The sequence below is a fragment of the Antechinus flavipes genome, chromosome 2 (genome assembly GCF_016432865.1).
Source record: "Antechinus flavipes isolate AdamAnt ecotype Samford, QLD, Australia chromosome 2, AdamAnt_v2, whole genome shotgun sequence".
NCBI classification, from domain to species: domain Eukaryota; kingdom Metazoa; phylum Chordata; class Mammalia; order Dasyuromorphia; family Dasyuridae; genus Antechinus; species Antechinus flavipes.
In genome coordinates, this window is record NC_067399.1 from 192553281 (window position 1) to 192578720 (window position 25440).

At 34.0% G+C, this 25440-nt stretch overlaps 1 protein-coding gene across 12 annotated transcripts in view; it reads right to left on the reverse strand.

Moving 5' to 3' along the window:
• The window catches only part of MYT1L (myelin transcription factor 1 like), a 692774-nt gene that overhangs the window by 158302 nt on the left and 509032 nt on the right, over positions 1–25440 (reverse strand). For 8 of the 12 annotated variants that reach the window (XM_051976033.1, XM_051976034.1, XM_051976029.1 and 5 more), the window contains 4 exons: positions 16583–17560; positions 11667–11801; positions 7687–7777; positions 5069–5176 (listed from right to left, as the gene is read on the reverse strand). In XM_051976033.1, the coding sequence (XP_051831993.1) occupies positions 5069–5176; positions 7687–7777; positions 11667–11801; positions 16583–17560 (1312 nt within the window). The remainder of the gene's footprint in view (positions 1–5068; positions 5177–7686; positions 7778–11666; positions 11802–16582; positions 17561–25440) is intronic. The other 4 variants (XM_051976036.1, XM_051976039.1, XM_051976040.1 and 1 more) reach the window with 2 other exon arrangements.

Here is a 25440-nt window from a genome sequence, read left to right on the forward strand (position 1 = left end):
GGGATAGTTAGGTATCATTATTATTTTATACATGAGAAAACTGAGTCTGAGAAAGGGAAAGAGAAAGCAAGCATGCCATAGTAAGTATGAGTGAAATTAGAACATGACTAGATACTAATAAAGCAGAGAAAAACTTTGTATGTCTATATACTGACTGTTTCAGCTTTCGTTCTTGCTAAATGAGCTTTGAATAAAATGTTATAGTACTTGAGAGGAATGGTGGTTCTTTTTTAGCTGAGGAGATGGGTACACTTTGTAGAAGAGGTTGTACATGAACTTGGCCTAACAGATGGGTAAGATTTTGACGATGTATAACTAAGGGGAGATGCCAGTTTAGAAAGAGGAAATTGTGTTATCAAATGCATAAAAATGGAAAAGAATGGGCCTATCTATGAAGAGAAATAATCCAATTAGTAGCATACATTATTACAATGGCATAATGTGATATAAGATTAAAAAATAGGTTGCGACAAGATAGCTGAATATCCTTGAATATCAGGCTAAATCAAAGATTGTGGACTTTTTTGTACAGGCACTGGACACTATTTAAGGTTTCTCTACAGGGAAAATGACTTAACTGTAGACATACTTTAGGAATATTAATGATATGGGGAATTGGATTGGAGAGAATGATTTGGTCTACATTCTATGCTATTCCTTATTAGACTTCATTTACATGAAGGAGAAGGATGAAAAAAAAAACAATGAGGAAGTTGGAGGAGTGGTTCTAAACTAGATTCAAAGACAGTGGCAGAATCATGAAATAGAGGAAGCATGGTGGGAGGAACACTTAAAAGAATAGAATAAAATAGGACCTGAGTTCAAAATCCTCACTCTGTACTTATCACTTATCACCTTGAAGATCATTTAATTTTCTTGAACCTCAGTTTCTTTATCCATAAAATGAGAGAGGTTCAATAAGATGACTTCTAAGGACCCTTCCAACTCCAAATTAGTTATCATATGAATGAATCTTAGCTGAAAGTGCAAAATCAGCAAAAACAATAAATATATCCGAAACTATAACAGTTTCAGGGATTTGAATATGCATATTGTCAGTTTCCACTTAATCTTTATGATTCCTTAGAATAAGCCAAATACAGGTTTTCTTATTTCAGCCCATGGGATTTTAACTCAAATAGTTAAGTTGTTTTTTTTTTTTTTTGTGTAGAATAAGAGAAGGAGAAAATCCTTGAGGTAGGTGAAGTTTAGGATGACTTGCATGGGATATTGGACATGGGGATCACATGATAGTGCTAGAGGCCAGAGTCAAAACGAAAACAAGATCAGCCTGCTGGAGAGACAGCTGCTGCTCTTGGACATCTCTGCCAGGGTTTCTGGGGAATTCCTATCTCTAAAAAGAGAAAGTGTACCGTGTGTGTGTGTGTGTGTGTGTGTGTGTGTGTGTGTGTATGTGTGTGTGTGTGTGTGTGTGTAACCATGAAAAAAAAAGGCCTCTTTTCCCCCAAGTTAGGATGTGGTGAGGAATGTGCACACTTATTAGCCATCAGAAATGCTATGACATTTATGAGATCAGAGGCTACAGGATTTTCTTTTATTTGGTATTTGATACAGCTTTTTTGGGGGGACAATAACTCTTTACCCTTATTCCATATACAGGAAAAAAATTGGTTTTCAGAATATGAGGATATTCTATTCAGCTCCTGCATCAAAAGAGAGTGTGGCACAGTGGGAAAAGTCCTGGTTTTAAAGCCTGAATACCTGGATTTGGGTCAAGTCTCTGGTGATAGGGATATGACTGTGGGCCAGTTGCTTAATCTCAGTTTCTTCATCTATAAACTATAGATAATACAGTTAGGTCCTGCATTTAGAACCAGGAAAACCTGGTTTCAAATCTGACTTCAAATAGTTGTGTGAACCTCAGCAGGTAATTTAACCTCTTTGCCTCAGTTTTCTTATCTGTAAAAAATGAGATTAACAATATGTACCTCATAGGTTTATTGTGAGGATAAAATGAGACAATATTTGTAAGGTGCTTTGCAAACCTTAAAGTGCTATGCATTAGCTATTATTATAATTGCCTGAATTATTCACTTTAAATAGTTGTTTTAAGGAAAGCAGTTATAATCATATGAGCTATGTTAACTGAAGAGGACTTTATTCAATAAGAAGTTATTTTATTAAATGATATAATTATTGGAAGTTTAAATTTATCAAAAGAGGTCCTTTAAAAGACTAGAATCATAAGATCATAGGATTGGAACTTGGAGAAGCCAAGACAGTACTTCATAATTTAAAAAAAAATTGGGTGTCCCAATAGACCATCAGCTCAATTTGAGTCTGTAGCCAAGACAGCTAATTAGATCTTGAATTCCATAGTGTCCAACAGCAAAGGGAGTGATATTCCTAATATACTCTGGTAGAATCACATCAAAACTATTTTGTTCAATGCTCGTCATTTCTGTGCATGAAAATGATGAGCTGAACATCTTAACTGTAAGGAGGGTAAATCAGAAGGATAAAAGGCCTTGAATTTATGCTTATTTGAGTTTGTGCTGAAGGAACTAGAAATGTTGAGCCTGCAGAAGAGAACAATTAGGGGAAATAGAACTGTGTTAAAGGATTTTAAGGCATGCCTGCTAAATTGAGGAAGGATTATATTTGTTCTGATTTGGGACTCAGGGAATAGTGCTACATGAAGTCTGAAGGGGCTAACAAGAGGTAGGGGTTCTCTTTTACCATAACTCTTCAAGCACAGCTGTGGTGTAGAGGATTGTAGGTATAGTTTGGAGTAGATAATAACAATAGTAATAATAGCTAACATATAGTATCTTTTATGTGCAAGATAGTACTGTTTTAAGTGTTTGCCAAATACTAACTCATTTATTCTTCACCACAACATCTTTGGTAGGTAGTTGCTATTATTATTCTCATTTTATACTTAAGGAAAATGAGGGAAATAAGATCTAAGTGATTTGTCCAATGTCACACAGCTAATAAGTGTCTGAGGATGGATTTGAACTTCCCAGGCTTTTCTGACTCTAGGCTCAACACACTATTTATTCACTATGTCACCAAAGTAACCACTGTGTTCCCTTCCAAGCATGAGATTCTGCAATTCTGCTCAAAATTTCTTTCACTCACATTGCCAACTTCATTTTCTTATCATCAAAAATCTTTTTTGAAATTCAAAATCTCTTAGACAAGGTTGGCCTGTTAGATTACATATCAGTGTAATTTTTTTTTTAAATAATGTCTTTCATTCTTAACACCTAGCTCAAAAATCCCTGCACTGAGATAAGTTGAGTTGTGAGGGAGGAAAAGGTTAATATTGGTACATAGGGCAGAAGTCTTTAGACTTGCCAGAGGATAGTATAACAAGTTAATAAATGAATGCATGAATTTATTAATTGCCTAGTATGCTAGGCATTGTGTTAGGAGCTGAAAATTCAAAGATAAAAATGAAATTTGTTAAGAGTTGAGGATTCAAAGACAGTTATAGATAATTTACTGGGTACCTGTGGGCAGGGGAGAGAAGATTCCAGGAAACTAGACAAATGTCTACCTACGTTGAACTTTGAAGTTTTATTTCAACTGCTCAGCTGCTACTGACAATCATCTCATTTGCCTAGACTCTGCAAAGGTAGGATCTAGTGAATCTAGATACCTCATCACTGTAACCTGTTTTGTGACCTTAGGGAAGCTCTTCACATTTCTGTGCTGTGGCAACTTTAAGCTGTCAAAATATGATAGTAACATTTATCTTCCATTTACCTCACAGGGAAATTTGAGGGATCAAAAGAGATGGCAAGCAAGAATGAAAGCATTTGTATGAAAAAGTCCTGGGTAAACAGAAGATCATTATAGTAGGACAATTCACCATTGTTTGAAAAGCATTAACATCCTTAGTTTGGATAGAAAACAACTTTATAAAAATATTTAAAGAAAATGTAGTTTGGGAATAATTTTAAAGCATTCTTCTAATATTTATAAAGTTTTAGGCAATTTAGAGACTATAGTCTGGAAGAATCTTTAAAATTCATCTAATTTGACCCCATAAGAAAACCATGGCCTAGAGAAATGAAGAAACTTGATTAAAGTCATATATTTGCTGATAGCAGAGTTGAGACTACAACCTAGTTGGGGGTCCTTATTTTTTCTATTATGCCAACATTAATAATATAGTTCTATATATCTCTTTTTAATTATGGGATCATTTTTCTCTAGAATTTTCTATGATAAATGGTAGAAGCATTATTATTATCATTTTCCAGATCAATTAATGAAGTAAAAAACATTTAGTGTTTAATCTGTGTTATATATTTTGGTAGGTATTATTGATTGAAAAATTAAAAAATGAAACAGACCTTTCTCTCAAGGAAATTAATATTTCAGGACAGACAATGTCTACACATATAAGTAATTAAAATACACTGTATTTTGCAGGGAGAGAAAGGGACTGGGATGCCACCAACATCTGATGGGATCAGGAAAGTCCTCATACAAGAAAGAAGAACTCAAGATCAATATCCTTTTGAAATATGTCAAAGAGAAGTGAAAATGAAGTATATTTTTCAGACAAAAGGAACAGCTTGTACAAAGGTATGGAGAAGGGAGATAGATTGTTATGTTTGAAAAACAAGAGGTAGGTGGGCTTGGACAGAATGGAGAATGTATTAAGGGGAGAAATGTTTAATAAGCCCAGAAAAAGTAAACTGGAACCAAATTGCGAGGGCCTTTAAATATTAAACAGAAGTTGTATTTTATTTGTATTTTATCCTAGAGACAATAGGCACCTAGTAGAATTTTTGAGCATGGGACATTAAATATGATCAATCAGAGCTGTGCTTTAAGAAATTGAGGCTCAGTGACTCACCCTTGATTATCTGTCTCCTTAAAGAACCCAAATTTCATCAATCTCTGGGCACTCTGATTCTAGCTCCAAAGATTTTTCTATTATCCCAAACTGCTTCATTGACTCTTTTTCATTGATAAATGATCTCAAACAGTACCTTAGAGAACTAATTTCTTAGGAACAACTTTTTTTTAGTGATTTAGGGGAATCCTTGTTTTAAACCCCACGTCTATCTTTGGGAAAATATAATACCTTAAAACTCGATCTGACGCCTGGTTGGATTTTGACACATCACAGCTCTGGTGTTTTTCTTGAGCTTTCGCCAGTTTTTCTGCTGCAGCAATAGGGCATCCAGAGAGGCTGCAATTAGAAAAGGGAATTTAATTGTTTTGTCTCAAAACAATCTTACAATATACCTGTCCAATTACCACCTTCCATCTTTTCCTTAGCCAGCCCCACAAGATGCTGACTGGAAAGGTGAAATAAGGTGTTTAAAAATGCTCTTCTCTCTACTTGACTTGAGGAGGTAGGTTATATTTTCTTGCTTGCTCATTTATTAGTGAAATGGTTAACTCTGATGATTTTGTTTCTTATCTACAAGACTGATGCTGCTCACATGTGTGAACATTTAATGAGTAAATATTATTGGAGGGCACTGATAACCTGAATGCATCTGAATTGGAACTGTTCAAATTTTTTTTCCCCAATTGAGATAACATGAGATGTAGATAAATTGGAAGTCTAAATTCCATTTCTGTTCTGTGATACTCAACAAATTTGGAAATAAGAACATAACAGGAACTCTTTAGGGACAAATTTCCAAGTTTCCCAAGTGTGGAAACAAATGACCTGGTACCAGCAGATGGAGCTCTTAGTTGAAATTATAAAACTGTCAGCTGGTACTAGAAACAATTCTTTTGCTTGTCCTCATAGTCTGTTGCATGCCTTTCTGGTCAGATCTCTTTAGTGATCTCCACGTGAATGGAAATAAAAGTGGTGAGAAGATATCAGATTGACATTCAATTGCTACCAAACTCTGATATTTTGAGGCACTTTGTTTGCATAACTGACACTGGGGGTCTTAAAATGGGTCCTGTTCATTTGAGCTCATTCTGTGTGACATTTTGGTACTTGGGTTATTTATATGCTATAACTTTTAAACTATGTTATCATGCTATACAAATATGAGGTAAAAGATATTGTCAATCTTATTATCTGAACTTTAAATTCAAGAACTATGCACAAGAGCTGAACATTGATATGGGATCACAGGAGGAGAATCTGGCAAGGACTTAAGGCATGGTCCAATCCAACTTTTTCATTTATGATCAGGATCTTGTTCAAGATCACACAGGTAGCAAATGAAGTAGCTGGGTTTGAAGTAGCTTTATAGTCAAATGGTATATTCTTTTCATTATACTTTATCTGTCTCTCCAGATTTCTGCTTCACAAATATTTATCCTGGCAAATCTTTAATAGTCTGGGTTCTGGTGTGGTAGACTCAGGCCACATAACCCAAGTAATGCAGACAGGTAAATAAAAATGAAACAAAGTGAAACTTTTAGCAACACTCTTCATTTATGCAAAGCCCATAATCCTGTGTGTTATCAGGGAAATCTAGGAATATCCATTAACAGGAAATTCTTCTAAGTTCTGCTCATTCTCTGATATAAAGACAGTTTATGTGGAATGGTTTTTAGGAAGGTTTTAATGATATACAGTAAGACTGGCTAGGACCCAAAAAAAAGAGAATTTGTGTAGTAGAAAAATGTTAAGTTTTTTTTTTTGTTTTGTTTTGAAATAGGGCTACAGCAAAAGATGCTGGTCTTTCTGGCATTCATTAACTGAACTCTGAAAGAATCAGCATTTCTATACATTTATAGGATAGTGATTCTGAGTTTCTGAGGATAATGAAATATTTTCTGAATCATCTAAGGAAGAATACATCATGTTTGGTATGACTTTTATGTATTTTATTTTATATTAATTTTTTTTAGAAACTGGAAATTTAGGTCTTAAATATGACAACTGTCCACTAACCAGAAATTCTTTACTTCTCTTATTAGCTTTATATCAGAGGCTGAGCACTTTAGTTTTGACAGTAGTGCTAAAGACAACACCTAAACCATTGATCTCATCACACCAAGCTGTTTAAGACAAGACAACAGTTCAATACAAGTAACATTTATTAAGCACCAGCTATTTGTGAGGACTTATATTCTCTTCTGCAGATGATACATAGTTTAGATAAAACAGTACCCCAGGGGTTGTAACACTGGTTAACTATAGTAGAAAAGATGGGGATATATTGGGACAGTTTTGATTGTAGAGGTAATTATTCATATAACAGCTCCTCAGGTACAGGTTCTGGCATCAGTTTCATTTCATTCTTTGGAATGAACAGTGCATTCCTCAAAACTCAGGTTTTCATTAATGAATTCCAAGTAGTAAGTTAACAAAGCTGAGTCCTGTGAGGGAAAGTTCAGAAAAATTTCACTGTGCAGAGGGAGTGAAGTAAAAAGTATCAGATATCTTCCAAAGTGGATAAATGCAAAGGAATTAATCCAGTGGAAAAGAATCTGAATTATCCTCGTAAGATAATTGGATCTGAGCTATCAGATGGAACCTGAGGAAAGGATACAGACAACTCAACCCAACCTGCAAAAAAGGGGGAACATATGCATTTGTCTTCCACATGCAATATGTGAACATACTCTTAATTCTTTATAAACAGCACACCAAAGACCATCTGTCACCTTCTGTAAGATAGAGAAGTGCCTTAGGAAGCACATACCCTTGGAAGGGTTCACTAGGAATGCTGCCATTGAGAAGATTTTATCTCTCATCAAGTCCCAGAGTGCTTTTCTTACCTTCGGTGAGAGTTCCTGTTGCTATTTACGTGCCCGCGCCCTGTGCAGCCTGGTGTAGGACACTTGAGAACATTTTCATGCATGGCAAGAACTTGACAAGAAGAGGTAGAGAAAACAGCCGAGTATTAAAACATAGAAACACTAAGAATGCAAGAATATGTAATCAGTATCACAAGAGGCTGGGTTAGTTTACAAAAGACATTCCTTCAAATTTTGGTGATGGGCATGGTCAGAAAAACACAGGAAGGGAAGAAAGAGAGAATTTCTGATCTCATTCTAATTGGCATGCAGAGCACAGGAGCACGAGGAGAGTTATGAAGGATAGAGAATGTAATAATTAATTTGTCTCTAGTGTCACAATGAAGCAAGGGACTACTGATATATTTTCCATACATTAGTACTGAATATTGATTAGCCACAGAATAGCATGTAGATTAGTGATATTTCTTGAACATCTGTACATTTTCAATCTCAGAATATTACATAGTTGGGAAATGGGGGAAGGGACAGGAAGAGCAGACCTTATTGTATAAATCAAACCAATTTATAATAATGACTTTTTAGAATTAACTCTTATATTGTTCCTAAAATATTACTATGAGAAGCTAGACAAATTAGGTGAACAATCATTTCATCATGTAAAATTAACAAGCAAGAACTTTACTGATGATAATATGTTGTTTTTCTTATAGGAAAATAATATTCCTAATTCACTGTCAGTAGGGCATTCTGTTAAGTGGTTTGCTTGGTGAAGATGGATTTATATGGATCTGTCTACACTTTTACATATTTCTTATTATGAACAAAACTCTTTTGTTAAAGCACAGGTTGGGGTGCAATTTGGTGAGGGCAAAGAACACAGGAATTTCACTTTGTGAATTGGCCTCATTGGATGTTTAAAAAAAGTAATGTTTCTGTAGCAATTTAAGGTTTGCAAAGCAATTTACATACATTATTTCATTTGAGCCTCACAACAACCCTGTGAGGTAGGTACTATTGATATCATTAATCTTGACTTTACAGATGAGGAAACTGAGGCTCATGGACTTTAACAATTAGCCCGTGGTGACAGAGAAGTGGGATTTGGTCCAGGCTTTTGACTCCATGCTTCTTAGTAGTTGGCTTCAAAAGCCAGGACACTTAAAAATACAGAATAATATTCTGAAGCCCTTCTTTTGAGTAAAAAACTGTGCTTAGGTATCTACATTTACAAACCTGACTAGCACCATAAAGCTTTGCTATGACTTACTGGACTAAATTATCCTATAATTACAATCATCTTCCCATTTCATATTGTGTGCCTTGAAGTGATTTGGAGGGAATTCCAAAAGAATCACAACAGCGATACATATCTCCTTTTGGTGAAATATATGAAGCAAGCCTGCTTAGAAGTGGAAAAGGATGGCAAATCACTCCCAGAAAGGGCTTCCACTGTTATTTATATTTTATGAAGAACCATGTATTCACAAGTGCTTAGCAATGATTATATTATATTATATATATTTAAATTAGTGACCCAAGATAAATAGCATTAGAATACATTCATAAAGCTGCCTAGAATTGGACAGGATAGGATAGGATTAAGATACATTTTTTGGACTAATGATATGCCGGTCTTTTGGTTACTGATAGTTAGATTTCATGTGATATCACTTGACCTGTGGTAGAATAAACTAAATTCATATAATATTGAGCTATTATGCCATGACAGAGTTCAAAGTTTACTGTACTTAGTATTTTCTCATGAAACTCTAATGTGTAGTGACTTTTTTGAGGTTCAGTCAGCAACTTATCTTTTATATTAGGGAACAGGAACTGGACCTGTGATTTAATTAGTTTAGAAAAGTCCTCCTGAGGAAACTCCTTTTTCTAGCTTTCTTTTATTGATTGTTTCCCTCAATTAGAGTATAAGAACTCATTGAAAGGGATGAGTCTAATTTTTTCAGTCCCCGCCTTAGTACTTAGCACAGTATTGGGATTTTAGTGCTTAATAAATGCCTTTTCATCCATCCATCCATCCATCCATCCATTCATAATGCAGATCAACACCTTTCTTGCAACTTAGTTTTAGAGAGTTATCTGGAATATTGAAAAGTTTGGTGAGTTGGTCATAGTCACACAAATAGTTTATGTTAGAGGTAATATTTTAAAGCAGATCTCTGTCTTCGAGGCCAACATCTATCTACTACTTGTTGATTTTATCTTTTACCTTAAAGGCAAACAAAAAATGCATGTCCTCAAGGAATAGTATGGATAGATTAATTTTTCTCTAGAATCATAAAATTCTGAATTTGCAAGGAACTTTGGAAACCATTTAAATAGTCTAGAAACCCTTGTGTGACTTGATCAAGATGTCTAATCTAGTTAGAAACAGAGCCAGGATCAGAAAAGTGATTGACCCTAATTCCCGTTTTCATTCCCATCCATTGCCTCCTATTTTAAGCCCCTTAAAATAACTTTTCTACTCTTCTAGCATATGCTAAGTGCTGCTCAAAGAATGAGATCTGGAAGAAACCTTAGTTAGCATGTAGTCCAATCCCCTCATTTTATAAAAGGTGATCCAGGGTTCCAGAGTAGGTGATTTACCTAAGGTCACACAGCTATCACATAGAGGTGTTAGGATTTGACCACAAGTGTCCTAACACTTAAGTCCCAATATCTTCTCCATTCAGGGGCATTCTTAAAGTATATTTCACAAGTTGGATACATCAAGAACTATTTATTCACTAACATTTTTAGTAATCACAGGAATGACAAATATTCAAAAATGAAATTCTACTGTCATGCACATTTTCTTCTAAAATGTTTACAAGGAACACGAGCCAAAACTTTCAGTACAATACTGGAGCTAAACCTGCATTTTCAGTTCTTAAACACTGACAAGGGAGCACACTGGAGTTTGCAGTTTTCCCTCTGATCTTTAATTCTTTAGTACCACTTGTGCCTTCTCTGTTTTAATGGGACATATCCTGAAAGTCACTTAAAAAAAAGAGGGTAGAGGTACAACACACCACATTTAGAAGCTAGTTCTAGATTCCTTCACCCTCCGTCCCTGCTATAAACAGTGGCAAAGATTGGTATGCCAGGGAAATGACAGTGTCTCATACTTTCATGTAGAAATATTGCCAACTTAGGCTCAAAGTCAAGCCCTCTATTTTCTAGAGCCAATTCTGAAGCTGTGAAAGCAGGTTAACTCTTCTTAAACAATTCATTTTAAATGTTTTAAAATTGGGCAGGCACTTTCCATGTAAGAAAGGGGAGAAGTTGGACATTACCACCATTAAATATTGTTAGATATAATATTTTTCTTGAGATTTGTTCCACATGATTCAAACTTAATTCATTAATCTCTTAAATAAAAAAACAAAGACCAAAACATATATTCCTGGCCACCACTCCCTTACATGTACTATTTTAACCTTCTTGAGGACAGGGATAGTCTTCATTTTTGTATTTCTATCCCCAGAGGTTAGCATAATGCCTGCCTTAAATGCGTTTTTTAAAATTTCTGACTTAAATTTATACTGTGGTAGAAATGATGTAATAAGTATCATATGGAATAGACATTACAAATGAAAATACAGTACAACCTCATATATAAGCACTGACTAGGATCATCTACAAAAATCCAAGTAACCCAGAGAAATGTCTCAAGGCCCTCTTCCTATATGCACATGGGGTTGGAGAGGATCTCAAATCAAAGAGACAAGACTAAAAAGCTCATGCATTAGGTTGTCTCTCAGCTGACAGATAACACCATGGTGGAGAATGCTAAGTCCCATTAGAGGAGATCTACAATAATCACTTGCACAATCCAGACAGTCTGGATGATTTGGAGGTCTAGATAGGTAGGGAACCAGATAAACGAGGTTGCACTGTGACGTGAGATGAGGATGAAGAAAAGATAAAAAGAAGGATGGCAAAAGACAGATCTGTAAGAGCTTTTATTCACACTTGGTATCCGTGAAACATGGACTTACTCTCTGGAGGAACCCTATCTTTGTGAGGACATCCGGATAAACTGCGATGATGAGGATAAAGCCCCGTTACGTGGCCAGTTCCATCACAGCCGGGGGTTGGACACTTGCTTTCTTTTTTTTCTGTTCTTGAGGGATCTAAAAGTGACAACAAGTGTCAAATGAACGCATTTCACTGATTTAAGAGAAATGTGGTTAACTGACAATGTGACATAAATTGAAACACTACTTGTGGCCAAGTTCAAGACCACAGATATTAGACTTTGATTCTGGGCAACTGATTGTTTTGGAATGACACATTTTACCCCTTGTATAGATGAAACTAGTATAACAATGAGTGACATAATAAATGGGTTCTATTCTATAAAGAAATACAGAATATTCCAAACCTACATTTGGCTTGGCACATTTTTTTTTTTTGGTGTGTGTTTTATATGTTAGATAGCTGCTTAAAGAAATATTGACGAAATAGTGATGGAGCATGACCTTTTTAGAGAACATCTTCCCCCTCTCCATCTAGCATTGTCAATGACCAATTTCCTTTCCACTCATTGACTAAAAAGTATAAGGTCATTCAAAACACTTCAGCAGTATTTCCCCTGTATTGAGTATTGCTGCTGAATGTACTGAAAGCTGTAAATTTACTTTTGTTGAAGTTTATTCTCTTGAGGTTAAGAGACTCATCTTATCATACCAATTTAGCCTCTTGCTGAAAATGAATTGCACTTTCAGAAGGCAGTGTAAGTATGTGACAAAAATATGGGAATTCTGATAAATACTTTAAGCAATCAAAAGTATTTCAGAAGTCACTACAGTAATCACTTGTTCTGACTTCTTGGTCTTTATTGTGAAACTGGAGGAATAATTTGGTAATGTTGTACATGTATTCAGTTTTAAGAGGGGCAATGGATCTTTATAATCTTATTGGCTTCTCTGTAATACTAGCCTAGTAAAGACCAAAACAGGCATTTGGTCAAAAACTTAACATTAAATTTCATAAAAGAAATGGAGTTACTTTTGAAAAATTTCCCAACATTAAATCTTTCTTTGTAAATGTTTCAGATATAAGAGTAGAGTTTTTTCAAAGTCCATTTTATAGATCTCTTGCCAGTTGGTGAAAACCAATTGCCAAGGTTACTAAGAAGCCAGATTTTTTTTTTTATAGTTTGGATGTTAAAATTGTAGAAGATTAAATTTAAATTCTTTTATGACCTTTGAGGTTAGGTCATATTTGTATATTGTGGTTCAGGATTCATACTATTTTCCTTCTATCATCTCTTCCTAATAGAGTATAATATGAGTTGGTGATTTTTGTCTTCTTTTCTCTTAATTTATTCATTTTAATCCCATTTGCTATTGATCCTTTTAAATTGTAAGAAAGTAGATTTTCAGATATTGTTTGATAAATGCATCTATCTTTTAATTTTTACTTTGTGGGTACTAGAATTTTTGCAAGTGACATTTGTTTGGTAAACTTTGTCTCAATCATCATGTACTTTACTGTCATCATTTATAGTTTATACCACAATAATAACTTGAAATTTTTGTATTTTAAAATCAACTGTTTCATTTATATCTCTCTTATGCATATCACTAAAGCATTTCTATTGAACTTCTCTCCCCCATGCCCGTCTCTTATTAAGTAAAATATTTTTTTGCATTAGTGAATAATTGTAAACATTGAATTGATGCAAAGACACAAGTGTTAAAAGTAAAGTAACAACTATTTAGAAGATATTAGTGATTTTTCTAAGTCCTGTAATAGGCAAGTCATGAGATTTTTCAAAGAACACATTATCAGGAGAGATGATAATGGCCTTGAATCAATGGATGAATTGATCTTATTTAGGAAATTTGCTAATACCTATTAAAATGTATTCTTTCAAATAGTTCTATAGTTTTCATAAGTATGCCCATACATGAAATAAAATCACATGACCTATACACCATTTTATTTATTGGAAGACAAAAGGGGCATAGTCTCCTCTCGATGCATGAATGCTGGCTGGGTTTGGACAATTCTTCTGAACAATTCTTCCTATCTCCACCCCTTGCTTTACACAATATATTAACACTATCTGCCTTTCCCTTCACCTATATTTTTCCCCAAGTTCATGCTAAATAAACTTGGTGTCTTATATAAAAAAAGTCTGCATGTCAGATTTGGTTAGCTCTTCTAATATCAGTTTTGTTTTCTCCCCTTTTCTATTCTGTTATTAAAACTTTGTTACTCTAATTTTGATAACTTCTAACAGCTTTAAAAATTTGTGTTAAATGAATCAAGAGTACAGGTAATACAAGTGTAACATTAATTATGTACCATGACGATCTAGATTTTGCCTTTAATAAAGAGCAAATATGTAGTTATAAACAAAGACTTTAAAAAAATCTACTGTCTACAATTGTGAGAATCTGTTAGATGGTGATGATAAAATAATAATTATCATATCTTTATTAAAAAATACAAGCATAAGAACAACAAAAACATAAAACCCTTTAGACTACCTCCCAATTAGCATAGAAATTAATCCTAGATGCCCTGCTTGAATTGGTTTCTTTTCTTTGAAGAATATAACATATACTTGTGGGTATCTTCAAAAGAAACTTTGGAGACAGTGAAACGGATTGACAAAGATTTATTTTAAAAATCTAACAGAGAGAAAGGATTTGAAGAGGTTGAAGGAAGGTGAGGAATCATGGCTTCCTCTATCATTTTAAAATTCCATGTTAGTCTGAGTTTATTTTTCAGTCTAGCAATTCTGAGGAGGAAAGAAATCACATTTCCTGTCCCTTTTCTGCTTAGAGCAGGGAGATAAGATATTTATGTTCTATGTCTCCCAGTACAACTCTGTGAGTGCTGCTGCTGCTGTTAAAGGGCCCACAATAGCAACAATAGCAGAAAACCAAAGAAGCTAGGCAACGTAGGATTTGTAAAACAGTAAACCAGACCATTTTTTGGAATAGAATCCCAGAATTTCAGAACTGAATGGAAGTCTCTTGTCCAAGAATATCCTCCATACTGTCCCAAGAAGTGGTCATCCAACTTCCCCATGAAAATCTTCAATGAGAGAGAACTCTCTACTTCCTAAAATAATCCATTCCCTTTCTTGAGCTCTAATTTCTGTGAAGTATTTCCTTAAAAAAGTTCCTAAACCTGTCTCTTCCAACCTTTCCCCAGAGTTCTTAGTTCTGCCCTCTGGTGTCAGAGCACTTACTATAACTTTGACCAAAGGCAACAAACTCTTAACCATAATGTTTATTAACAAGAATACTAAAACATGACCACATGATGAACTTGTCTAATTGGGCAATTATATGCAAGTCAAGATACAGTAAGTTGTAAAACATCTTTTATATTTTTATTTGGCTGAAGAAGGTTCTGTAATTCTTAGTTAAATGCTTCTAATATAGAATGTCAGGATAATTTATTTATAATAGTAGCATTGTACTTTGTTTTATTTGAAATATACATTATATAATGCTTAATCTTTAACTCTCCCCCAGTAAAATCTGAGTCTTAATTCTTCTACAAGGAAGAATTTTTGATTTTATTAAAAAAATAAGCTAAGTCCCATAACATATGGTACAACTTATGACCACCTATACAGTAGAATAATTTCCAAGTTAAAAAAAAAAACTTATTGAAAAGCCTTCTTGAAACAACTGTCAGAATCTATGCAGCCAATATTTTAAGAACCCTATAGTCAACTGGTAAGTTATTTAGATGTCGGTTTTCTAAAGGGTAAAAGACTGAATGGGACTCAGCCTTGTGAATGCCCAACTTATCACCATTTGGTGACATGCATTACCAGAATCATGTGCATACATTGAGAGGAGAATATACACCTATGTCCCTTGGGGAAAAAAATTGAATAATTTTTACTTTGTGATTCAAAATAATTCAACAATAACCTTTCTAATCCAGATGCTCAAATTAGCTTTTCTGAGACAAAGTAAAGCTAACTGTAATTACATTTTAAAATGCCTGAAGGTAGAAAAAGCAACACCTTTCAGGGCAAACATGAAACAAATCATTCAAGTTGAAACCACACCTATAGAATACCTATATAATTGCAAAGTGTTAAAAACACACACCCACATACATAAATATATGCACATTAACTATTTATCCCTGTACACATATGCATATATTCTCTTTTAAATAAATGAAATCACAATAAAAAACAACCCATTACACATATTTTTTTAGTGTGCAGGGTTGGATTATAGTTAATAAAAACACCTTAACAGTTTCCACAATGGAATAGAATCAGTGAAGTGGAATGAATATAGGAAAGAAATTGCTATTGATCTTAGCCCAGGCCACACCATGCCTTGCATAGCAAATGGCTTCCATTACCTTAGTATCTTAAGATAATTAATGTGCAGTCACTGCCCTTATCTTATGTTATCGGTCATTCTGATACTGTTCAATTTCTATCAGGGAACTTAACGTTTTAAATGGGAGAGACTTCATCAATAACTGTCATTGATGATAATTTTATAAATCATGATGCCACCTATCCAATCCAATCTGTAAAATATGCATTTCATAGCTGATTGACTAACTGTTACATAAAGTCTTACCATCAAATGGAGAATGTGATTCTTTTTATCATAATTTCACTCCTAAGTTTATTCTCTTTAGTTCAACACTATATTCCAAAGAATTACTATTTTTTTCACTGGAAAAATATTGTCATTTACTTGTATATGACATTGAATATTGTATATATTTCTTTTAAAATAGTTTATTTGCTTTTAAGTCACAAGCACAATAAGCTATTTGAGGGCTACATAAAAGGAATAAATATTAAATCTATAACTTACTGTAATGCATGTCCATGTTAAACTATAAAGAAAGCATTTTATTTTTGCTCACGTCATCATGAGACAACATATGTTAGATAAAATTTTACCTTTACCATAGTATGGCTTTTTGACATGGCTGTCACTGGTTTTAGGCTTTCTCTCCTCCCCAGGAAGTTGTCTTGGCGGCTGCTCTTCAAATGACCTCATATTATCCCTTCTGCCAGCTTCCATTGCCATTTTTTCCCTCATGGCTTTTGCTCTCTCAGTTTCCAAAGCAATAGCTTTTTCAAGAAGGGTTAAATTACCCTTGGTCATATCAAATACTTCTTCAGACCTGTCTGAATTAACAGAGGTGGTGTCATCATCTCTTTCATGACACCCATCCTCTTTTGCACAGCTAGCAAAAGTTCTAGATCTGGGGCTTAACTGTTCTTCAAGCCTCATTAAGTTCATCATGTCAGAATAATTCCTATCCGGTGTTCTTCCTGGGAAGTCATCTTCTTGTCTGACATGTTGACGGATGTTCATGTTTTGCTGTTGATTTCTTTCCTGTGGGTTTGTTTCACTGAGTTTCCTAGCAAGATCAAAACATTGGTTTCTCAAGCACTCTAAACTGCTGAGACATACTTCTTCATCACTCTCCTCTACCATTTTTTCCATAAGTCCATTGTTCATAGGTTTCCCTAGCATTACAAAGTTCATGTTTCTGTTATCTTGCTGTGATATATTGTCCGTATAATTTCTGTCATTAATGTTCTCCGAAAGCACTACACCATGTCCTTGTGCTAGTAATTTAAGGGAGTCCACAGTTTCCCTAACAACATCACTGTCTAAGTCTAAACTCAGCTCAGTTTTTCGACCCATGTTTTCATTTTTGTCACTATCGTCTTCCAGACTATTGGATGTATTGCTGTTCATTTCTGATTCAGTCCTGGCTCGGTATGCTGCATCCTCAGCAATTTTGCCCAGATTTAACAATGACTTGGCCACGAGTTCATCGTAATTATCATACTCATCATTATTGTTATCGTCTTTTTCTGTGTCTTGCATTATTCGAGTATTGTGACAATTCATTTGATGATCTTCTGCAAAAAAATTAAAAAAGAAAAAAAAGGAAAGGAAAAGGAAAAAAAGCTAGAAGTTGAATGGTAGTTATATTTGCATGGTCAGAAAAGAAACTACAAGTCAAACACTGTTTATCATAATTCTAGGACCTTTAAGCCCCATTTGCAGTTAGGTTTAAATGGCAGACATTATGATAATAGATTACTCTAATGAACACCAAGCTATTTTTAATATTTGCTATGCACCATTAATTTCTGTTATTAATCTTACAATAAACCAGCAAATATTGTAAATATTTTAGATATGAAATTTTACTTTTTCTTAAATTTCAAAAATAACTTTTTTCTTTTTTTGCAACTTAATTAGATTTATAATAACCACATTACTAAACTTTTTAAGAGCCTATGGATTTTATTCCTTACCAGATCTGAAATGAGTATAAAGTATAATGGTTTCCGAGTAGTTTGTCTCAATGGAAATTCTTCTCTACATGGCTGAGGGAAAGACACATTTTTAAGGAACTACCCAAAGATATATTCTACTATTTCTGTTCACTACCATCATGAATTCTTAGGTGAATTCAAAGGGTACCAGACCTATACAGTCATCACAAATTTGATGTTACTGAGACATGATTTTTCATGATACACAGTAAAGCAAAGAAAGTTCTATAGAGAAATTTTAGGAGATAAACCAGGTTTAATATGGATCCCACAAGCATTACAAAATCAGGTGGGAAGGGGACAGGTAAGAAAGTGAATGCTCAGGAAACAAATACCTATGGAGAATAGTATAGTTCCAGAGTGAAAACAAATTGCACTAAAATAATAGGATGTCATTCATGGTTGTATTTTCATCTCAAGAAAATCTTTATGAGAAGATAGAATTATTAGGTTCACAAATTCATTCACTTCCTCAAAAACTATTTGGGAAACTGGTTTCTTTCTTTCTTTCTTTTTTAAAATTCAGATTCCAGGACTCAAACAAAATCCTACTATTTTAACCTGAAAATTTGTATAATGAAACAATATTCTTAAAACCATCATGATCACTAAACATTACACAGTTCAATTCAATTCAACAAAATGTTTATTCAGTGTCCACTATGCTTAGAGGTCAAAGTAGCATAATTGGTGATTTGAAAGGCATCTTTAGAACCAGGATAAGCCCATATCAGGACTTGCCATATACTGGCTATATGACCACAGATAAGTCACTTAATCTCTTAGTATTCCAGTCAGCTCCAAGACTATAAGTCACTTACAGATCCCAGGTAGAGGAAGTTTTTAATAATGTGAGTCACCTATTTTGATTAAATTACAAGATTGTACTTTAAAAAAAATCATAACTCCCAATGACCATTTATTGATCTTTTCCCCTCTGAAAATTATTTTTAATAATATGGGGGGGAAATGAATTCTATGTTTAAATCCATTTTTTTTTAGAGTTTGGTTCAGTCAAACCATGTGCCAAATTCAAGTGTTAAATCTTTTTTATTATGTCAAGTATAAAACAAGTTTTGTTTATTGGCATGTTTGTGAAGTAAGGCTTGTTGGCGTTAACACTTTCAGTTAACTAAGGGTGTGTTTACATTACTTCTGCTCTTCCCTTTAATCCTTTTTTTTGTTCATGCTTAGAACTGTAAATGATGGAATGAGCAGTCTCTTAATATATAAATGAATCACTCAGTTTGGGAATGAAATTTTTTTCACTCAGAAAACAAGCAAACAAACAAACCAAAATCAGAAAATCTTATAATAATCCTGATAATCAAAGTGTATTGAGTATCAGAGTTATTTGTCTCTTGCACCTCATTTCACACATCTATCTACACATGAGTAAATTGAGCTCAATTATTTAGAATTCACAGGACAACCAAAAGTAGAAATGGCATTTTTCTAGATCATCCTCTTCAGTCCACACCTTTCTCTTAGAGGGGTAGAAGTATCCTCTAAGAGCAGTGAGAAGAAAAAAAAATTGGCCAGTGTAGTTATTTAAAAAGGTAGTGAAAAAACTAATCTCAGAAATAAGCTTGTAACATTTACCTAGTTTAGAGATGTAGGAGTAGAAGTAGATTGCAATTTAAAAATTTTTGAAATTCTAAAAGTTATATTCTCCTCTCAATTCATGCACTTTAGTTTTGGATGCTTGGGCTGTGGTTTTGGGATACCCCTTATGTTAAGCAGCTTGTGCCATGTCCATGCAGCATTTCTTGTTTCTCTGTTTTCTGAATTCTTCTCTGATGTAAAGTTGGTGGAGGCTTTTAAGCCCCAGATTACGGTGCCTATAAAGAATCTACAGGAAGAAGGATCTGAAAGATGTGATTCATGATCACTCAAAACACATACATAGTCTTGAATCAATGGAAAGTTGAGTTAATGAATAAAATAAAATAAATTTGAAGTTTTTGCTTTCATATTTCCTTCACAGATCAGTTGGAGAAGACCTCAATGGATGTTTCACTGCTCCCAACTTTGCCTTTGGGAACCAAATAGAACAAATCTAAGCCTTATTTCACAATATAGCTTTTCAGATATTTAAGATAGCTGTCATATTCTCCCTCAACTCTTCCCTCCCCCAAGTTTTCTTTTATCCAGGTCAAAAATCTCTAGTTTCTATAGGAGATTTTACATATGAACTCACAGTGCCTCCTATCCTGATTTTCCTTCTCTGGACATTCTCCAATTGGTATTGCCTTTTGTAAAATATAGTTCTCAGAGCTTCCCACAATGTTCTAGATGTGCTTAGAACAAAGCAGAATACAGCAGGGCAATTAACTTATTCCTAAATGAGGTGTCTCATTTATTATACTCCAACAATGCAATAGCTTTCCTCCCAAACATGTAAGAGAAGAAAAATGCTTAGATTAGTAATGTGACAAAGAAAAGCCCATTCCGCCTAAAGACCACAGCAAACACTAAATAATTGTTTTCAGGTTGCTAAAACTGAAAAAATCCATACTTCATTTGGGATATACTGCAGGTATTATCTTTTGGGCTATTACTCCAGAAATATAGAATCCAAGAAGGTGGTGAAATGATTACATAGCAAGAGAAAAGTATTGTAGATTGACAAATAAAGCACTAATACTTGTTTCTTATATAATAACTAAAACAAGACATTTAGCATGTTGGCTAGATCCACTGTGGAAGATTTTGGAATGACATGAACAAGAACTCCTCAGGATAAGAAAGTGTGGATGGTCCTGAAAAGGATATATTCAAGAATCTACTTATGCATTGAACTAATGTTTTAATCTTCTTCTTAACCTTATTTTTCTTGGTCATATCTTTTAATTTCCTAGACTCCACACTTTGGAATCATCTTTGATTCTGCCACATTATGTTTTCTATGACCAAAATAAAGTCCAAGTGTTCTTCCTTCATTTCCTTACTACTGTAACTTCCAACCAGGTATGGATTGTCTCCCCCATGGAGTAATGTAAGCAGAGCTCTGTTACATGCTCTACTTCAGTTTTCCCAAAAGAAATGAAAAATAAATATTAACCAATGCTTTTCAATTATTGAAGATTAGAAGATATAATAATGAAAGAGAAATGGGTATTTGTAACACAAGTTACAAGTTGTAGCCACTGGCATATTTTTCAGGATTTTAGCAAAGTACTAGAAAAAATTAGGTTGGCTGAGAAGAAGGGTAGTTATGGGGAGGAAAAAATCTTAAAAATTGCAAATGCAAGTCATTTCATCTTCAACTCATCTTCAGCTAACAAAAGCTTGATTCCTGCCATCTGAGGTATCATGACTGACAGCAGTTGATATATGAATGGCTGGTGGAAATGACATGCTTGGCTCTAAATCCTTACAGGCTAATAGATTTTCTGAACCTACCTGTATTTAACTATTTCATAAATACATTTGCTACAAAGTCAACTCTTAATTATCTGGGCTAATGGAGAGGAACAATCAGTCAGTCAGTCAACAACCAATTACCTACTGTACATCAGGAATTGTCTTCATAGCTCAGAAATCCTTTGTGTTTACTCTGGAATAAACTCAACAGTTTTATTTTCTTTCAGGTGTTTGCCTTCTTCTTCATGTTTTCTGAGGCTAATAATAACACGAATCTCCTTTCCTGAACACATAGGGTCTGACAGTGGTGATGGGTAAAGAAATTGCTGTAGACTGTGACAGCCTGGGATTAAACATTTACTGAGTTAAACACAAAATCCAATTGCTTATAATCAAAGTTTTATTCTACTCTTTTATTCTACTTTTTGGTATGTTTATTTTTCAACCAAACCATAAACATATATTTGTAGTGATATAATACTTAATAAGATAGTGAATGAATTGATCCAACCAATCTAAAAAAACATTTAGAATTATTGGAAAAAGATAATTGAAATGTTTATATTCCTCAACCCCAGGGAGTCCACTGCTAGGCATTTAATGGAGAGGTCAAAGACAGAAATAAAGGTACCATATATGCTGAAATATTCATATCAGCACTTTTGTGGTAGCAAAGACCTGGAAACAATTAGTTGAGGAATGGTAAAACAGATTATGGGACATGATAATCATGGAATATTACTGTGTCATATGGAATAAATATAAGAAATTTAGAGAGCCATAGAATACTTTTATGAATTGATATAAAACAAAGAATGCCACACCTGGAAAGCTGTATTAAAAGGATTATAACAATGTAAGTAAAAAAAAAGACCCAAATCAATAAAATAAAACTTTATACTATGAAATGATTGCCAACCAAGAGAAGATGAAAGAATACACATTTCTTCTTTCACTGGAAAGGTAGAAGAATATGGGTGAGTAATGCTACCTATGGTCTCAATCATGATTCATGTATTAATCGGTTCTAACTTCTCTTTGGTGCATGGGAAAGTTTATTGGATAGAAGCATATATTTAACAATGGAAATGATGAAAAAGCAGAAGTCATCAATAAAATTCTAAAGAAAAAAAATATGTCATCCAAAATGAATTATCCCAATTTGCCTTTTTACTATAGCACATTTCTCAGTGTACTAATTTTTCTTTATATTAAGGTAGTCTGGTAAAATGGGAAGAACACTGGCTCTTGAATTTGAGGGTATGAGTTCTGATCCTGCTTTTGGTATGTAATTCCTCTGTGATCATGGGTAAGTCATCTTACCTCCCTGGCTCTCAGGTTCTTCATCTGTAAGATAAGGATGTTGGACTAGATGGCCTCCAAGATCTCTTTCAACTCTTTAGCCTTTGTTAAGTAGGTGTTTTCAGTCTTAGCCCTTCTCACTTCTAATTCCTTGTTCCATTATTTATTGTCTCTCTTACCCCTTTGGTCTTTCTCTTGTACTATTTCTTTCTATTCTATCTGCAAAAGTGCATAGAATTTTGAAATTTCAAAAACACAACCAGACCTGCCTCAAAGCCTTAATTCCTTTTTATCCAAGATTAAGACAAGCAAGATTAAAATAAACTCTGACTTTAATAGACAGAGTTAACAATGACCTCAGCAGTAAGGGGAAGGGAAGGAATAAGCGTTTATTAAGTGCCTTCTATGTATCAAGTATTGTGCTAAGTGCTTTACAAATATTATCATTGAGGCAGGGTACAGAGACCCATGATTAAAATACTTCTTTACATGATTATATTTTAAGGAAACAGGGCAGGTCAAAGAGATGGAGTGAATAATGAAAACAATAATATAACAAGAAGGAATATTAATGTGAGAAAATATAAGAATTAGAAGGAAAAAGATGTATAGAGAATACCTGAGTAAAAGATTAATGGGAGGAAAAAAAAGAAGAAATAGTTGAAGAGTTCAAGAAATATAAAAAACCTGGAACTGAGGTACAATATAGTAACTTTGGGGTATTCTATCCAGACATCTGTTAAAGATCTCTGTTATCTAAATGAGAACAGATAATAGAGTATTGACTTGCATAAAAGATCATTTTATCTTTCAATATGTAGAGGAACCAACAAAGAAAACTTCTATTCTGGATCTGATTCACTAAAACAATGAAGAACTGGTTGTGAGTTAGAAATAATGGCTATTTTGTATATAGAAGGAAAGAAGTGACTACTCCCTTAAAAAGTTTGTGACAAAAAAGAAGAGGGAAATTGGATATGGTCTAAAATGCTTCCTTGTTCTGGGAGAACAGATTTTAAATTGTTCAGAGAAAAAATAGTGAAGATACCATGGCCTAAAATGCTACAGAGGAAGACCACCTAGGAGAAATGAGAAACTCTCAAAAATGAAAATTTTAAGTCATACCACAAAGGGAAATAATTCTGATGCAGAAGGAAAAAAAATGGGACATGTCTGAGGAGACTGATGTATTTGCACAGAGAATTCACCAATCAAATTAGATTCTAAAAAAACTACACATACATATTCATAGAAGATAGAAGCAAGGGCAAATCAGAGAGAATGAATCTAATAGTGGAGCAGTGTCCTGAAAAACAGTGCCAGGACTCCTAAAGCTTAGAGTGAGTGGAAGTTGGTAAAGGAAAGCTAGAGATCACAAAATTGTGTTTATATTTGTTTATTTCTTAGCTAGATTGGAAGATCACAGAATAGGTGATATCATTTGTGATGGATGGTGTGGTGGTAATAGACCACAGGGAAGGCAAAGCTGCTCAGATTTTACTTTGTTTCTGTTTTCTCTGCGGTGAACATTGATCTTCACATTAGAAATGACAGAATAAAATAATTAAAAGAGAATTGATAGCCGAAATATGGAGGGGGAATAGTAAAATAATTCCTAGCCATGTTTGATGAAATCAAGTCACTTGGCCCAGATTAACTACATTTGTAGATTCTGAAAGAATTGGTAGATATGATAGATGTTTGACTGTTAATGATTTTGAATGTAGAGAAAGGGAAAATTATTATGGAAATGGAAAAGAGCAATATATAGTACTATGTAGCATTTATAAAATATAGGCTAGTGAGCTTGAATTTAATTCCTGGGAAATTTCTAGATTAAGTCATTAACAAAGTGAAAGGGAAACTATGATTATCAGCATAGCTTTAAAGAAGAGTAGGTCATGTTGGACTATTTTGACAGTTCTGGAAAATTAGTTAATGCCTGCTATATGTTACCTTGTTATTCAGTTGTTACATTTATGCTGACTTCCTATGATCTTATTTGAAGTTTTCCGGGAAAAGACAATAAAGTAGTTTACCATTTTCTTCTCTAGCTTATTTTATAGATGAGAAACTGAGGCTTCCACTATCAAAATACTTCATATGTTACCTAGATAATTTGAAAGGATTTGATAACATATCTCCTAATCTCCTTTTGAAAGGGCAACCTAAGAGGTGCAGTGTATAGAATGCCTCAACTTTCTGAGTTCAAATATGGTCTCACTTAACCCTGGGCAAATCACTTAACCCTGTTTGTCTCAATTTCCTTATATGTAAAATGAACTGGAGAAGAAAACAGCAAAAAACTCTAGCATTTTTGCTAAGAAAATCCCAAATGGAGTCACAAAGATGAAAAATAATCAAATAGCTACATCTTATCCTAACTAGACCACATTTGAAGGACTGTGATAAATTCTGAGTATCATATATAAGGAAAAACATTGATAAGATAAATATTTTCTAGAGAGAGCAGCTCACATAGTGAGCCTTGATTTTATTTCATATGAAATTTTTTGAAAGAAATTGGTCATGTTTAAATTAGAGAAGAAAAGACTCAGGGTGGTTGTTTTCATGTATATGAAGAGTGACTTTTTTTTTTTTGGAATAGGGATTATAACTGTTCTCTAGTCTTAGAGGGAAGAACTAGGCAAGTGGATACTACAAAACATCAATTTTGGGCTTTAAGGGGAAAACTTCCTCACAATCAGAACTCTACAAAAATGGAACAAGCCGCTTCAGAAGACAATAGATTTCCTTTACCTGGACATCTTTGAATGGAAGTGATGTTG